Source organism: Venturia canescens, chromosome 1, assembly GCF_019457755.1.
Source record: "Venturia canescens isolate UGA chromosome 1, ASM1945775v1, whole genome shotgun sequence".
NCBI lineage: Eukaryota > Metazoa > Arthropoda > Insecta > Hymenoptera > Ichneumonidae > Venturia > Venturia canescens.
The window spans coordinates 7,317,939-7,332,993 of NC_057421.1; the positions used below are offsets into that span (position 1 = coordinate 7,317,939).

Consider the following 15,055-nt stretch of genomic DNA (forward strand, 5'->3'; position numbering starts at 1 on the left):
AATAAAACTTATACTGCACTTTGATATTCTAAAGGACCAATATTTTTTTTACTTACCAAGTTTCCCCTTATGCTGGAAGAAGCCTTCATTCAAGCAGGGACATTTTCCGAAACATTTTTCAATTAAAGAGTATGGATCAGTCGACTAACCTCACTTGGAATTTCCGAAATCGAAATTCGACATAGTTTGACCGATTAAAAAAAGGCTCTGTCAGCTTACGCAGAACGATGACAAAAATCGGCTAACAGAGCCTTTTTTAATCGGTCAAACCGTGTCAAAGAATTTCGATTTCGAAATTTGCCCTCTCGCACTCACGGTTGCGATATACCGACAGTCGATCCTCTTAAGGAGGGTGGATAGCGGCAATACAATGTTGCCATGCTAAACCATGTTAAATACATTAAAAAATTCAAAATGATCAAAATTTTATAAAATTTGGTGAACATATTCTTTAGTGCCAAATTTCACGTGTTAAGCATAGCGTTTCCATATGTATTGGTATACATTCCGAGCATAAGAACTCTGCTTTAATGCGTAATTACTCGATAACTAAGCAGAAGAAAATTTTGAAAAAAATTGTATCTTCGCACTTGATGTTGAAGAACATTATCGCCAAATTTGATCAATTTCTTATCATTTTGACGAATGTAGCCACCCTCCTTAAATTCAAAAACGACTGGACTAAGCCATTTTTATTCAATCACTATATGTGTATGAAATTAATTTGAATAACACTTTAACGAAGTATAGACGTGTGTGTATAATAACTATTATAATTTTTTAAAATTATTTCTGATTCCGAAGCGTGTAAACGAAATTGCGTGATCATCACGACTGTTCCCGGTTTTTCCTTTTCCAGATAGACTCGTGAATTGAAAAACTTTAAATCTAAATTTAAAATTGAAATTCCCATAGTATCGTCCAGGGGTTTAGTCACACAATCGAGATAAAAGAATTAGGGAAGGACATATTTTGCGTAAACTGCTCCCTTGGAGTATTGCTTTCTAACTTTTCAGTATCATTAGAAAATTCAGAATACGTTCAGTGATAAATGAATGAAAAAAACGGAATTTGTAAAAAATCAAGTGAACACCTGAAATATAGAACAATTGTATTTACGTTTTTCTTCTGCCCTCTCTTCTCATATAAATCGACAGACTTAAGTATATACCATTGAGTTCGACAGTATTGTGATATCTTATACGCAAGAAAAAATTTCTTTTTTTACTCTTTCATCGCTAATAATAAAAGTGTCGCTCCTATCTTTCGTTCTCTCCAAAAGTCTTGGCGATATACAGGGATTTGCGAATGTGCAGGCGCGCATACAAACTGTTCAGACGAGTTTTCCAACCGAATTTACTACGTTTTCCTTCCGTTCACTCCACTCATACGATATTTTTACAAATTTAATTTCTTCCATTCCGTTTCTCGTTTGAGGGCTTTCGTCATCGATGTCGATAGAAAGAAACACGAAAAAAGTATTTCATTCCAATGACAATGGATTTCGAGTTAGGTAAATACGCGGACATCAAGTTTTCAATGTTTTTTTTTTCTCGCGCTCAAATGTACATGCTCGCTATTAATATAATAGGCCGTGAAAAAATGTTCATTGTTTGCATCGGTGAGAAGCTCATTCAATCTCGTTCGTGTGTTGCGCTTGCACGAAAGCTCTGTGTAAATGTTTCTCTTATGTTTCGTTATCCTCTTTTTATTCTTTTTTTTCTTATTTAATTCGTCCTTAAATAATCCTGTGTTCGCTGCAGTATAAACAATTTTATAACATGGATTCACATCTCTCTTTTTCTCTCCCTCTCTCTTTCTCTCTCTCTGTATCTCTCGTATGGACATTAAGGCTACTTGATCCTCCGTCATTTTATTTCGAGAATTATTTATATTCCCGTTTCATTTGTTTTATAGTCTTTTATATGTACGCACTGTTATTCAGTATCGAGGCATTTAAGAAAAACGTTTCTTCTCTTGCTACATTTTTTCTTCGTCTCTGTTCGTAAAAAAGTTTTTCACCCATTTCAGTTCACGGGATCAACGCGCGAACTCCAATTAAGACATTGCCAGACTTGTGATCAAGTCAATTACGATCGTAAAAGAGATGCACCGTAGACACATCGAACTGACGAAAGTTTTGCCCGTTCAACAACCACAGCTGTGACATACTCGGGGATGGCGGAAAAGTCTGTGTAGCCATCGGATTGTGCAATTACAGCAGCCCCTCATTCTTCATTTTTTTTCCTCTACACTTCCGAGTATACGCGTCGTTGTGCGATCTTCACAAATTCCTAATGATCTTTCGTGTTTCTCTATTTTTACTCTGTCTTTTTGTTTTTGTTTTTCTCTTTTTTTCAAGGACCATACAATCGTTTTTGTATTCATTTTTCAATATTAAAAATTCAAAGTCTTCACACTGCTTAACAATTCATTGTATCGTTAATGTACAATCATTTTTTTCTCTTTCATCCTCGTTCGTTATCATTTTCTCTGGCGATTTTTATAGATATACATATATGCGTATATGTATACTTATAGATTCATAATAAAAATGAAAAAAAAGAAAACGAAAAGACTTCGGCGCGCGAATAATGAAGATAACGAGATATACGTAGTTTGAAAATGATAAAATAACCACTCCGTGAATTGCACGAAAGAGCTCGAAGCGCCCAACTTTATTTCTGTTCTGTTTCGTTTAAAGTTTCACATGGTAAACTTTCATTTTTTATTTTTACGGATTTATTATCCTCCAAATGTATTTTTATCCTTTTCGCACTGTTTTCTCTCTTGTTTGTTTGTTTGTTTGTTTGTTTTTCCAAAATATACTGTATACAATATTTAACTTTACTTATAAATATATACAGTCACGTTTTGACGAGAACACACTTAATTCACGTGAATTTGTTTTTACTTCAACGTAAAATTGAGCAGTGCGCGAGAGTCTACCGCAAAATTCTCGTTTTCTTTTCAAAACTTTTTTTTTCTTCTTCCATTCGAAGATCTGCAATATTCTTATCTCAAGTATGCCAGTGTTCGACTTAATTCAACCAATCTTTCAATGAACCACCCGCGTTTCAATGTTTTTCTTATATTTCTTCCTTTTTTACAATTATTCATCGATTTTTGGCCCATGCACGATTTCGATCGGTCATTCGACTTGAAATTCTTCACAAGAAAATTACATTCACGTACTTGTCTTTCTTTGTCATTCGTTTCTTGTCATTTCTTTTTTTTCGTTTCATTCTCGCCTCGTTCATTTACTATCTCATTAACCACGCGCAACTTCGCTTTGTAAATATGTACACTGTTTTTCTTTTTTTATCTGTTTGTTTGTGGATTAATAATAATTAATGGTTACGTTACTTAATATTGGGCTCGTTAAAGGACGATGGAGATCAGCGGGATGGGTTCAAGGGGGCTAATCCGCGTAGACGATAAACTGCTGATTGTCCACATCGGCTACCTCCACTTGTACGAATTGAGGCTGTTGCAGCTGAATTTGTGATACTTGTCTCCCAATTGCGTTACGCGATCTAGAATAAAAAACAAAGGAAAAAAAATCAATCAAAATTCTCAACGACATTCAACACTAGAATTTCTGTTTCAACACCGCTTGAAATTGTCAATTAATTCTTTTCTTTCTTGATATTTAACAGTTTTTGCGAGTAAGGAAAACTTGTGCAAAAAGCAAGCGAATGAAATTCATGAAGAATCGGAGAATGGGTTTTCGTGTTGATAGCGTGAATCGCTTTTTCAGTATTTTATATTTGTGCAAAAAAAATTTCTCTCAATTTTATCAAAGAATATAAATTAGTATAACAATGTTTGCGATCGCTCATGATTGTAACGCATGTTTTTTGGTTTAAATGCTTACTTTGCTTTCGCGTGTGTCAATATGTGGGACTTGAGGTTCGTTGATTGGGCAAATTTTTTGCTACAACCGTCGAAGGGACATACGTAAGGCCGGTCACCGGTGTGAATTCTGACGTGAGTTCTAAGATTAAAATCGAGGCTAAATCTCTTCCCACAGCCTTCGAAGGTACACTGAAAAGGTTTTTCGCCGGTGTGAACAAGCTGATGCCTCTTTAGTTTTGAACTTTCAACAAAGGCTTTCCCACACTCAGCACACACGTGCACCCGTGGTCCATGAGTATGAAGGTGTTTTCGCATCGCACTGTTGTCACGAAACATCTTTGTACATCCTTTGTGAGGACAGGCTATCGTACGCTCTACACCATCCATCACTGGCGGCTTCCGAACCTTCAACTTGTGTCCGGGTCGTGCAAATTCTGCAAGTTGCTTAGGATCTGACAGATCCAGTCCTGGCATTCCATCGGATACTGAACTACCGGAGTGATTAAATTTTGCTGATGATTTACCCGTCATATATTCTGTGTAATCAGGGTCAGGCTCTGGGTTCGAACCTTCATCTGAAAAATCAAATCCAAATGATAACAATGATAGTGATAATACTTAAAAATTCAATGTGAGAATGACATTGACGTAGAAAGAAATCGGATTGTACAAATTTAATTTTCAAATTTACTTTGTCAATTTAACAGTATGAAAAGTTTGCTATCAAAGTGGAACTGATTTCGCCACTATGTCACAAAATTGTTAAATATTTGTCTTGAAATTATTTATACGGAGATGAATAATACATTTTTTTGTACTGAAGTTGTGCGAGTTTTAGTTAAAAAAATATTCCATGTCAACACGAGGTTGGGCTTCGTACCTTTTGGATTTACCAGAAATTTATTCAAACATTTTCAGAGGTTTAAGAAACGATGTTGAAAATTGCGGAGTGTGAACAAACGATCAAGAAATAAAAGAATTTTGAATGAATGTACATTATTTTTGTAAAATGTTGACTTTCACAAATAAAATGTACCGTTGAAAATCTGAGGAACTATTGAATATTCCACGTCAGCGGTAAACGAGATGCTTCAATTTTTCTGAGAATTTATATCGAATAAATAAAAAAAACTCTCCTACATAATGGCATGAAACTGGAACTTTCAAATTTAGCGCCACGCCAGGTGGCGCAATGATAGGAGGTGAGAAGGGAATCGCAAAGCACTGTGGGTAAATATACGGGGTGAGCGAGTGAACGGCTTTGGCGTCCTTTTATGAAACAGAAAATTAAAAAAACATTTTTCACGACGAATAAAAGCTATTAGTAGCAAAAATATGAGGTATAAGCATGCTCAAAGCTTGCACAAACACTGATTAAAGAAACTGAAAAAGATTAGCATTGAAAAAGGCGAATAACTATGTTCTCGAGTGAAAAAATAAGGGGGGGGTGGAAGGTGGGAGTTGCGTCGATCGCCTTTGTTCGTTCCGCCAACATCCGCCATGATGATAAAATGTCGGCCGCGAGAGTTTAATGTCGGTGGTAAAAGAAGCCATTTTCAAAATATGGCTGCCCCCTGACTGACATCATAATGGCGTTCAGACTCGATCAAAACAAACAACACGTTGACTGTCAAGTCGTTATAAACCGGCGTTAAAATAAAAATAATAAAATTAGAATTATTTTAGGAAACAGTAGCCACGTGTATAGCGTGCAGTATTGATCAAAGAGCGCGGCCGGAAGTGCGTTCTCGCGTGTTAGACGAACCAGTGTTGGAATTTTCTATTATATACGCATGTATTTACTCACGTTTCTAGATTCGAAAATGCGTAAAAAATGAAGAAGGAAGAAAAGACGGGAAATAAATATATTTTCTACACTTTGATGAACTGACAAGGGGGTCTAATAGCTGGAAAATTTCGGGAAAAGAGATACGTGCGGAAGCCAGGAATAGGTCGTAATAGACAGAAAGAATGATGTAAATAAAACATAAACTTACCGTCATCGGTCCCCGAAGCCCACATAGTTACTGAAAACTCTCCCTCGAGAGTTTTTATCTGCACCTGCTTCTGTTCCCACTTTCTAGCTTTAGTTTCAGAACCCATGTCACCGAAGATCGTATGATCAGGTGTCCGAAATCTCGAGTTGCCACCTTTTCTAGCTTTCTTGGTTGTTTTCCTGGAAGGTCCAGGGCTCGATTCGACATAAATATCGTTATCCGGCACGGGTATTTGATCGTAAACGCTCAATGGATCTCCGCCGACAATTTCCTCCTGTGTCTGAAGTATTATTTCCTCGCGTCCTGGCTCTGGGAGTGGTTGCAACGTTATCATCGGTTGTCCGTCGTCACCGTCGATCGTTGTTTCCACTGTTTCGCACGGTATCTCCACCGGAATACTCTCGATCTCAACCTCCTGAATGTCCGGCTGGATCTCAACTTCAGTTATTATGTCCGAAGACGCCATATTAATATCCCCTGACGCCATATTATAAACTAATCCAAAATGGCTGACACGAACAGGGCACAAACCGCACGGTCGCGCGACTAGCGGACTTGGCTAACTCCGACCAAAACTCCCCCAACCTCACGTGATCTCACCTTACACTTATAAATGCCCCACTCTCTTTTCCCAACACTTTTCTTATATGAATGCACGCGCGATCACCTACACAACTTTCCAAGCTTCTTCCCCTTCTCCCTAACTTTCTATTCTATCGACATCTTGCGTACGAATTTTGGATAATCTTTAACCGATTCAGTCGTTAAAGCAAGGATCTACGTTTTCCGAGGAGTTATGGCGTCGGTATTATATATTTATGTGGCAGTTCCACCCTTCGCATTATTATCAAAGGAAACGAATGAGAGAGTAAATATGAAACATTCAAGATTCTAGAGTGAGAGGGAAAAATTTAACTCGGCGAAACAGTAGAAGTTGAAATAACAGAGAGATTAATCAGGAAACGCAAAGTAATAGCGGACGCTCTCTTTTTTATCGACGTCAATGTTTTTTTCGAATGGCGGGACTGTCCTTGAGTTCTAGAGTTCGACATTCCAAACATAAATATAAAATACAACCAATTTTTTTCATGTTATAAATACGAAAAGTGTTTAAGAACGGTTCACAAATGTAAAAAAAATTTGAATTGTTTTGTGCCCCATTATTACCGTCGAAAATCATTAAATATTACAATTATTGCATTCGGCAAAAGTGATTTTAGAATTTCCCAAAAGTTCGTTATATTCCCGATCCGCATGTGAGAATTTTGACAACTCGATCTTTTGTAATCATGGAAGAAAGTGCGGAAATAATAAAATCTCATCCGGGACTCGTTCTCGTCTCCGAACATCCCGTAACCTGGAAAGGCTTCCTTGTCGTCGACACGAGTTTAGGATTCGCTATTGATATAACACTCACTCTGCCGTTTTATCCACAATTGACCGATGCCAATCTTTTTTTCGGTCAAAGTATTTCGCTTCTCCATGGTACCGATTTCACCGATAAAATTCTCAGGCTGTTAGAAAACGCAACTACCGTATCGTCTTTGCTCTTTCAATTGAAAAGAATTGTGGTATGAATTATACTTGCAATCGTTAGCCCAACTTTTTACTTGCTAGTAATTCCGATCTTTTATAATCATTTTTCCCAGACAAACCTGTTGAAAGAAAAATTTGACCTGACCAACAATACAACAACAAGTTTGCAAGGTGACGTTGTGGATGAAATCAGAGAAGCACTTCGTACAAATTCTGTAAGCTAATTCTAAGAAAACAATTTAAGCAATGATTCAGAAGAGTTTTCATTTTTTTGAAAGCACTAAATTTAATCGTAACTATCAGTATTTGGGATTTCGCAATCCAATTTCTTTCAAAATATCTTTATATTTATTTTCAAATTGGAGTATTCAAATCGACATGCGTTTGCTTTAAACTTTCATCGATCATCAAGAGTTGATTCGATCGAACCATATTTTGTATTTTTCAGCCAGTCAAAGTATCTGCCAGTAACGGCTTGAAAGCAGTAAAATTGTCGTTGGACGATGTTGTTGTTATTATTAGTAAAGATTCAGGAACAAACATGTGGAAAGTTATATCATCTGATTTGCCAGAATTGCCTATGTTGGAACAATTTGAATTGAATTTGAAAAATCTGAGCACAGCAATGGAAAAATTGCATACGCAGGTGAATATGTTGGAAGATGCCTGGAACGTACTTCACGAAATTGACAAGTAAGTATGCGTAAATCGAAAAGCATCAAGTTTTTTAGACCAATTTCAGATATATGACTGAATTTTCAAAATTTTATAAGAATAATTGTTGTAGGAAAGTACAAGAATATTATGTATTTTTCAGCACATGCTGGGTTGTTGATCCACGAGTACCAAAGCCTTATCATCTCTACAGACGAGTGAATTTGACATCTTCATTGTCAGCTCTTATAACCATTGATCCCATTAATTTCTGTGAGCTACCAGACATCAAACTTCTTGGCAGTGACAGTGACGTAGCTAAATACAGAAATATCATGAGCAGAAACCTTATGGTGAGAAGAGAATATACACTGCATATTTTGCACAAATTGACCGGTTGAAAATATCTTCCTAATTCTTGGCATCAAAACTCTGCTGAGACTCCAGATACTCGATAAAGAGATTTGAAAAGCTGTTCAGTGAAAAAAGCAAAGTTCCAGTTTCATTTGTGTCTTTGCTCTAAGGTTCATTCAAAGTTCTGCATGAATTGATGCCTGAGATTAATTTCAAAAATTGGTCATAGAAATGGGATCCGGAAAGTGCAATAGCAGATAATTTGCGAATACTTTTTGCAATCGACGAATTGCCTCAACCACCAGAAGAAGAAAAAACAAAGGATGAAAACGCTATTGTTGAGGATGATGAGTGTAGCATATGCTTTGCCATGGAACTTGACGAGCACACTCCACCTTTGCTACCTGTTGAAATATGCAGTAATGAAAAGTGCAGAAAACATTTTCACACCATGTGTTTACGGCAGGTAGAAACCACTGTTTCCAGAAATTTGGAAGTCTCAACATTTTAACAGTTGAAAATTTCAAATAAAATTTTTTTTTCAGTGGCTACAAGCGATTGCTAGTAACCAAGTATCATTTGACCGGATCCATGGAACATGTCCGAATTGCAGTGAAAGTATTTCGTGCTCGCTCGTGAGCACATGAGCCAAATAATTTGAAAAATCGTGGTAAGCTCCGATCTATCGAAAATCCCATGAACCTCATTCCGGTGGGACATCAAAGTGAGAATAAGTATTGGTGCAAAAAGTTGATGGAAAATACTATAAATTTTACTGCAACCATCAAGAGCTTCATCGAACTTTTGAATATTTAAAAATGCAAATAAGAAAATTTCATAAAACACATTCAGATAAGTCATTACAAAAGTTATATTTTTTGTGAAAAATTTAATCAACTGAAAACATGATAATGAAAAAAATTACGATTCCTGCTCCAACGTTCCAAACTCTCGTTAAATTTTGGTGTTCCACAAATGAGAATCAGAGTTTTAGCGGTTGAACAATTTTTGACGAGTTCGTTGAAAGTAAATTCGTTTAATCGACCTCGTTGAATTTCTATCCCGTTTGGACTAACTCCGTCCCACATTGGGCTCGATATTTGCAGAGTACATTTGACGTTCCAATAATCAGATAACTGTTGCAATTCTATTCTCAGGGGAATTTCCGCCGTCGTTCGAAATCCAGCAACGAGATGAAATCTTGTTTCGTCGGTCTCCTCGTCGACTACTGATCTTGCGATTGGATAAATCGCGGCAATCCCCGAACCGATGCAAAATGCGACGATTTCGCTAAAACTAATGTACAAATGAATAATAAGTACTCGATTCTTCAAGTGAATGTTTGTACTCGAAAATTCGACCGAACTCACCGATTTTTCTCGTACACAAAATCACCGTAAGGCCCCCTGACCCGAATTTCATCGGCAATTTTCGCATTAGCCAAATAACTCGATAGCTCACCATTTACATAAACTTTGATCAGAAGTTCCAAACTGTCATTCGTCCAAGATATCGGTGTATAAGGCCTCGATTTTTTGTTTTGGGCATACAATATTATGTGTTGTCCAGGAAGCAAAATTATTTTGGAATTTCGTTCAATTTGTTCTACAATTTGAATTATTTCATTACGAATGAGATTATTTATTGATAAATACATTGCCTCGCAAACGTCACAATACAGTAGAATTTTTTTCTAATTGATAACATTAAAATCAGATTTTCAATGTCTTTCCCACCCAGTGTATGGTAAAAGAACTCACGACTACAATCGAGTACAAGTTTCACATAATTATCCGCAACAACGAGAATATTCTTGACGGAGAATATTTTATACAATAAAGGATTCAAGAAGTTATTGCGTCGACTATTCTCGATTCCCTGAGCTTTTCTCCTGTTGTATTGTTCCAACAATTGTTTGTGTACATCGAAGACACATGGATTGCAGGAATTGCCACAACAGTCGTCCTCCCTCGGGGTGGCTGGTCGACTACTCGTTTCGTCAAAATTTTTATCGTTTTTATCATCGTTCATGTTAAAAATGGGGTACTTGCGAGTACAGAGAAAAAGTACTTCGACATGATTTCATCGAATTTACAAATGTTCGCTCGCTCGCGTGCACAACACGACTGATCAGCTGTTCCCCGTCTCATAATAATAATGCTCTCGCTACGAAAAGAGAGTAATCAGCTGATTGGTCGGTGACGTCAAAACAATGAAATATTTTACTTACGTTAATGTATCATTTTCTTTTTTAGGAAAAGACGTTTGCACGAAAAGGTTTTCAGTGGCCAAAAAATCAAGGACAAATTCGAATGAAGCTCGAAAGACATTTTTATCTCTCAGGACGATACACGAGCATAAAAAAATGCTGTTGCTGTTTCGTTTGAAAAATCAAACTGAGGATTATTTCGAAAATGGCACAGCAATAGGAAGATCGAAAAAGGGCTTGAAATGTTGCGGAATAGACGACAATAATGATCGTTGCATTGGAAAAATGTTCAAAACGGATAATGACTTTGAGTCGTTTCCGGAATTCGTTGCTACATTTTTACTTTGTGAGCGCGATAAGCTCGCAGTTACATGCAGTTTTCTTTTGAACAAGGCCAGAAATAATTGTTTGTTGAACCTATAGAATAAGCGTTCATGAATTGACGAGTAACGAAATTGCTCAATTTAAAGAAAAAAATGCCTCTTTCGTAGACTTCCTACCCAACAAACGACTGTTACAATGGATTCTACCGTCAGTGGATGGCGACTTTACACTTTCGTCGAACCTCCCCTTTTTTTGTGCCTTTTTGCTCGAGTAATTAGTGGTGAGTGATACAAATTTAATTCGCTCTTATTATCTAATGCTTTTTTTAAACCTTATTTTTTCCCTTCTAGGAGCTGTTATCCCGGATCTCTTGATTTTTCGGACCTGTCGATTTATGTACAGCGACGACAAAAACATTTGCGATATTCTTCATACCGATAGCAAAAGTCAGGATGCTTTGAATTTACGAGCAGAAGCACAGCCTCTCGCATCCTATATTCTCATGTGCCAATCACTCGTCGATGGAATCGTGCCTGCTTTCATGTCCTTTTTTCTTGGACCCTGGAGCGATAAATACGGCAGAAAGCCCTTAATGCTCGCTGGATATAGTGGTGAGCAACAATCCTTTTTTTTTTAAATCCCTAATACAAAATGTACTTTTATTATTTGTGTACAGATTTGAATTATAAGAGAATTCGTCGAATTCGAAGTTTTTCAACAATTTTTTTTTTTTGCATCATTCAAAAGTTTGAGCTCTAATGAATGTGCTTTTAAATTGTTATTTGAAAATTTGGACTATTCCAGGCGATGGATTCTCTTTTAATAAAAAATGCAGGTTGAAGAAAGGAGAAGAAGGGAGCGTTAGGAGAAAATGAGGATTAGTTCAACCGTTCGTTAGAGTAAGCAGACGGTTCATCAAAATCTGAAAATTTCGTACTCGAAATTGCGATTTTCTCGAAAAGCGATCCTGGAAAATCAATTTGATGAAATTCACTTTTTCTTGCCCCGATAAACGCTTTTCTCTATCTCGAGATTCTTCGTCGATCCTCATCATGTTCCTCTTACTCGAAATTTGTTTGCCTTTGTTTTACGGAAAATGGAATTCGTGCGTAGAATATCGCTCATAAAATAGATTTTTTTCTACCTTGTACACAAATGTGGGTGACAGTATAATTAAAAAAAGAATTTCAAGCCATGTAATTCAGTTTCCCAATGAATGTTCAGTTAAACAATTTTGACAAATTTATTTTATTTTATTTTTTCCATGTTGATTTATCGAGCGTACACAAATTGAAAATTATACTAATTTAGAAAATTCTTACTGCATTTCCATTGCGTTTCGAACCATTATTATTTTTCCAGGCTCCACGGTAGCTTTTCTGCTATGGGCGATCCTCTCCACTCAAGACGCGAGCCCTTGGTTATTCTCACTGTGTTCGGCGCCTCTGGCTCTAATGGGAGGAATGGCCGGTCCGATTCTAGCGAGTTTTTGCCTTATCACGGATATGAGAAGTGAAAAAGATCGAGCATGGCACTTGATATGTTTACAGGTGGTGATTTCTAAGGGAATCTTTGTGGGCACCTTCGCTGGTTCTGCTATTTTTTAATTTTTCGGTTATTTTATGGTATTCAGTGTTGCTTGTGGATGTTCAGCTCTCGCGACGCTCTACGTCATTTTCTTAGTTCCTGAAACTGTGCGACGAACTGACACGCAGGTGAGTTGAGCATGAAATTAAAATTGCTTTCTGACGAAGTGTCGACGATTCTCAACGATCGTAACATAAAATATGATTTTTTGTTTGTCTTAGTCCAGTTGTTGCAAACTCTTCGACATCTTTTTGGTCAGAGACATGTTCGTCGCTTGTTTGAAGAAGCGCGACGGTTTGAATCGTGCTATTCTCTGGTCGTGCATCATTGGCCTATCGTTGAACCTTATAGCAATAAATGGAGATTCCGCAATTGGATTTTTGTTCGCGAGTGCGAAATTTGGTTGGAATGTCAGTGACTATTCGTTGAGTCAGGCAGCTTCCGTACTGTTCATAGGTATCGGGACGTTACTCGCAGCTAAATTGTTCCGGGTATTTTTGGATGAAGGTTAGCGCCGTTTCCCAACAATATTCGCAGCTCCATGGATGAAAAAAAAAAAAATTATTGATCAAATTTACCCATAGAGGATCAGAAAATCACTCATGAACGAACGTTCAAACTCTCAAGAATTATTCACGAGGAAATACGTTTAATCTTCGATATCTTATTGGAAGTAATTTCTATGTCAACTAGCCCGCCTCTGTCCCGATTTCGAGCTCTTAAAAATCCCCCAAAAAAGGCTACTCGCTAAATTTTTTGTTACTTGATTTTTAATGTTTTGTTGCAATTATCTAGGTAGAGTTCTACTAAATTTTCGTATTTTCTCTGTCAAGTGGCATCGAAGTTTGTATTTTACGATTTGCAAATTGTATTTTGCAGACATGATGGATATGAGAATTGCAAAAGCTTCAATCATTTCTGCCTTTGCGTGTTCTGTAACGAGATCATTAGCAACACGACCGTGGCATTTGTACTTGGCGATTGCACTTGCTTCGTTAAGTGGTTTATTGGGGCCAGTTTTACGTGCTGTATTGTCAAAATCTGGTCCATCGCAAGATGCAGGTAACGCTGACAAAGAAACTATTTGACTAAATTCTCATTTTCAAGAATCGTTATAACTGTAATATTCCAACAAATATTCGTTGTTTTTCAGGAAAAATATTTACACTCTCACAATCAATCGAAGCGATTATACCGCTCATAGCATCCCCTGTTTATACGCTGGTTTACACGCACAATATGCCACCGATTTATCCATCTCCGGTATATTTCGTCACAGCAGCAACATTTTTAGCTTTATTCGTTATCGTTATTTTAATTGACAGAGAATTGAAGGATTTGAAAAATTTTGCATATGTCAGTATCAAAGAGGATTTCGATTGAGCTTTTTCTACAAGAGAAAGCAAATTTTATAATTTTTATCGTTATTTTTGAGACATCATTGATCAATAGTCGTGATACGTTCTTATGTACATTGCCCTTATTTTGAAATATGTCCCAGACAAGGAATCCGACTGATTACACTTTTGGACAATAATGTTGAGGCCATAAGCCTGAGAAAAACAGTCACCACGCTGGAAGGAATAATAAAAATTGTAATTCTCTACTTTTCAACGAAAATTCATAGAAGATACTTCGCACATGTGGTACTTTCAGATCCAAAGCATTTTTGTGTATTTTAAAAACGATTGAAATTGTTTCAAAAGCAACAAAATCACTGATACATTTATGATTTATCAAATCATTCTATTTTTACAAATATTTTATCAATTTTATATGCAGCTTCCATAACCGTCGATTTACCCAACAGCTGGATTATAAATTCTCGTTTTCAACGCACAAACTTTTCTGCAGCTCTGAGAAATGTGGAACAAAACAAATAAACACCCTATTGAATGACGTTGGATTCAGCTCAGATATTTAATCTGCGATACTTAAAAATTTTGGGCCAAAGGCAAGAAGGACTATTTGAATATTCAGGGCAGCTGTAAATATTTGCATTTTCAATACCTGAGATTAAAGCTATTCGTGATTTATTACGTGTTATTACGACAGAAAATCTTTTAACGTGTTAAATATTTCGTAGAAATATTTATTTTAAGCAGTATATAAACGATCCTAATCGATACGAATTTTTATTACGATCCTTTTTTTGAGTAGCTACGAATGATTTCATGGTAAATCATACTAAAATATCGTAATTTGAAAGTATATCGTGCGAATTCGAAGTCGATACGACGACGTAACTATCATACCGTTTTTTTTATAAGATTCATCGAAAAAATTATTTTTACCAATTCCTTCGATTCCACCACCAAATTTCCCTTATTCTGGTTCAGGCCGTTGTTTCAGCAACAATGTGTTTGTTTTTATTAGAAAATATATAGGTTACAGGCATTACTGCAGTCGTCGTTCGTCGATGCACTTTGAGTCGATTATTCATTTTGTCGAAATCAAAATAGTTCTCTTCATTATTATTTGTATGTGTTAAAAGTGAGATGATTACTGCGAGCACAGAGAAGAAGTGCTTCAACGT

The 15,055-nt window shown here is 36.6% G+C and overlaps 3 protein-coding genes and 1 pseudogene across 3 annotated transcripts; 2 read left to right on the forward strand and 2 right to left on the reverse strand.

The window, feature by feature from the left end:
• Positions 1 to 1,094: 1,094 nt before the first annotated feature.
• LOC122412554 (transcriptional repressor protein YY1-like) lies at positions 1,095 to 6,421 on the reverse strand. The gene is made up of 3 exons (XM_043422189.1): positions 5,856 to 6,421; positions 3,878 to 4,433; positions 1,095 to 3,536 (listed from the first exon to the last, which is right to left on the reverse strand). Exons 1-3 carry the CDS (start codon positions 6,340 to 6,342, stop codon positions 3,422 to 3,424), a joined length of 1,158 nt encoding a protein of 385 aa, XP_043278124.1. The 5' UTR covers positions 6,343 to 6,421; the 3' UTR covers positions 1,095 to 3,421.
• Positions 6,422 to 6,864: 443 nt separating this feature from the next.
• Positions 6,865 to 9,738, forward strand: Fancl (E3 ubiquitin-protein ligase Fancl). The gene is made up of 7 exons (XM_043433968.1): positions 6,865 to 7,426; positions 7,505 to 7,606; positions 7,840 to 8,084; positions 8,209 to 8,398; positions 8,629 to 8,865; positions 8,945 to 9,069; positions 9,557 to 9,738. The coding sequence occupies exons 1-6, from the start codon at positions 7,145 to 7,147 to the stop codon at positions 9,044 to 9,046; spliced, it is 1,158 nt and encodes a 385-aa protein (XP_043289903.1). The 5' UTR covers positions 6,865 to 7,144; the 3' UTR covers positions 9,047 to 9,069; positions 9,557 to 9,738.
• LOC122419425 (NADH-cytochrome b5 reductase-like) lies at positions 9,253 to 10,745 on the reverse strand. Its single transcript, XM_043433970.1, has 4 exons — positions 10,630 to 10,745; positions 10,160 to 10,565; positions 9,770 to 10,004; positions 9,253 to 9,695 (listed from the first exon to the last, which is right to left on the reverse strand). The coding sequence occupies exons 2-4, from the start codon at positions 10,428 to 10,430 to the stop codon at positions 9,293 to 9,295; spliced, it is 909 nt and encodes a 302-aa protein (XP_043289905.1). The 5' UTR covers positions 10,431 to 10,565; positions 10,630 to 10,745; the 3' UTR covers positions 9,253 to 9,292.
• A 150-nt stretch (positions 10,746 to 10,895) lies between these two features.
• Positions 10,896 to 14,242, forward strand: LOC122419421 (proton-coupled folate transporter-like; annotated as a pseudogene).
• The last annotated feature ends 813 nt before the right edge of the window (positions 14,243 to 15,055 follow it).

Excerpts from the sequence above, each read along its gene's own strand:
- LOC122412554 (XM_043422189.1), bottom strand. The coding sequence starts at position 6,342 with ATGGCGTCAGGGGATATTAATATGGCGTCTTCGGACATAATAACTGAA. Across the intron at positions 4,434-5,855 it reads GGCTTCGGGGACCGATGACG|ATGAAGGTTCGAACCCAGAG; the intron begins GTAAGTTTATGT and ends TTGATTTTTCAG. Across the intron at positions 3,537-3,877 it reads TTGACACACGCGAAAGCAAA|ATCGCGTAACGCAATTGGGA; the intron begins GTAAGCATTTAA and ends TTTTTATTCTAG.
- Fancl (XM_043433968.1), top strand. The coding sequence starts at position 7,145 with ATGGAAGAAAGTGCGGAAATAATAAAATCTCATCCGGGACTCGTTCTC. Across the intron at positions 7,427-7,504 it reads TTCAATTGAAAAGAATTGTG|ACAAACCTGTTGAAAGAAAA; the intron begins GTATGAATTATA and ends CATTTTTCCCAG. Across the intron at positions 8,399-8,628 it reads TCATGAGCAGAAACCTTATG|AAATGGGATCCGGAAAGTGC; the intron begins GTGAGAAGAGAA and ends AATTGGTCATAG.
- LOC122419425 (XM_043433970.1), bottom strand. The coding sequence starts at position 10,430 with ATGAACGATGATAAAAACGATAAAAATTTTGACGAAACGAGTAGTCGA. Across the intron at positions 10,005-10,159 it reads ACTTGTACTCGATTGTAGTC|AACAAATTGAACGAAATTCC; the intron begins GTGAGTTCTTTT and ends TTCAAATTGTAG. Across the intron at positions 9,696-9,769 it reads TTTGTGTACGAGAAAAATCG|TTTTAGCGAAATCGTCGCAT; the intron begins GTGAGTTCGGTC and ends TTTGTACATTAG.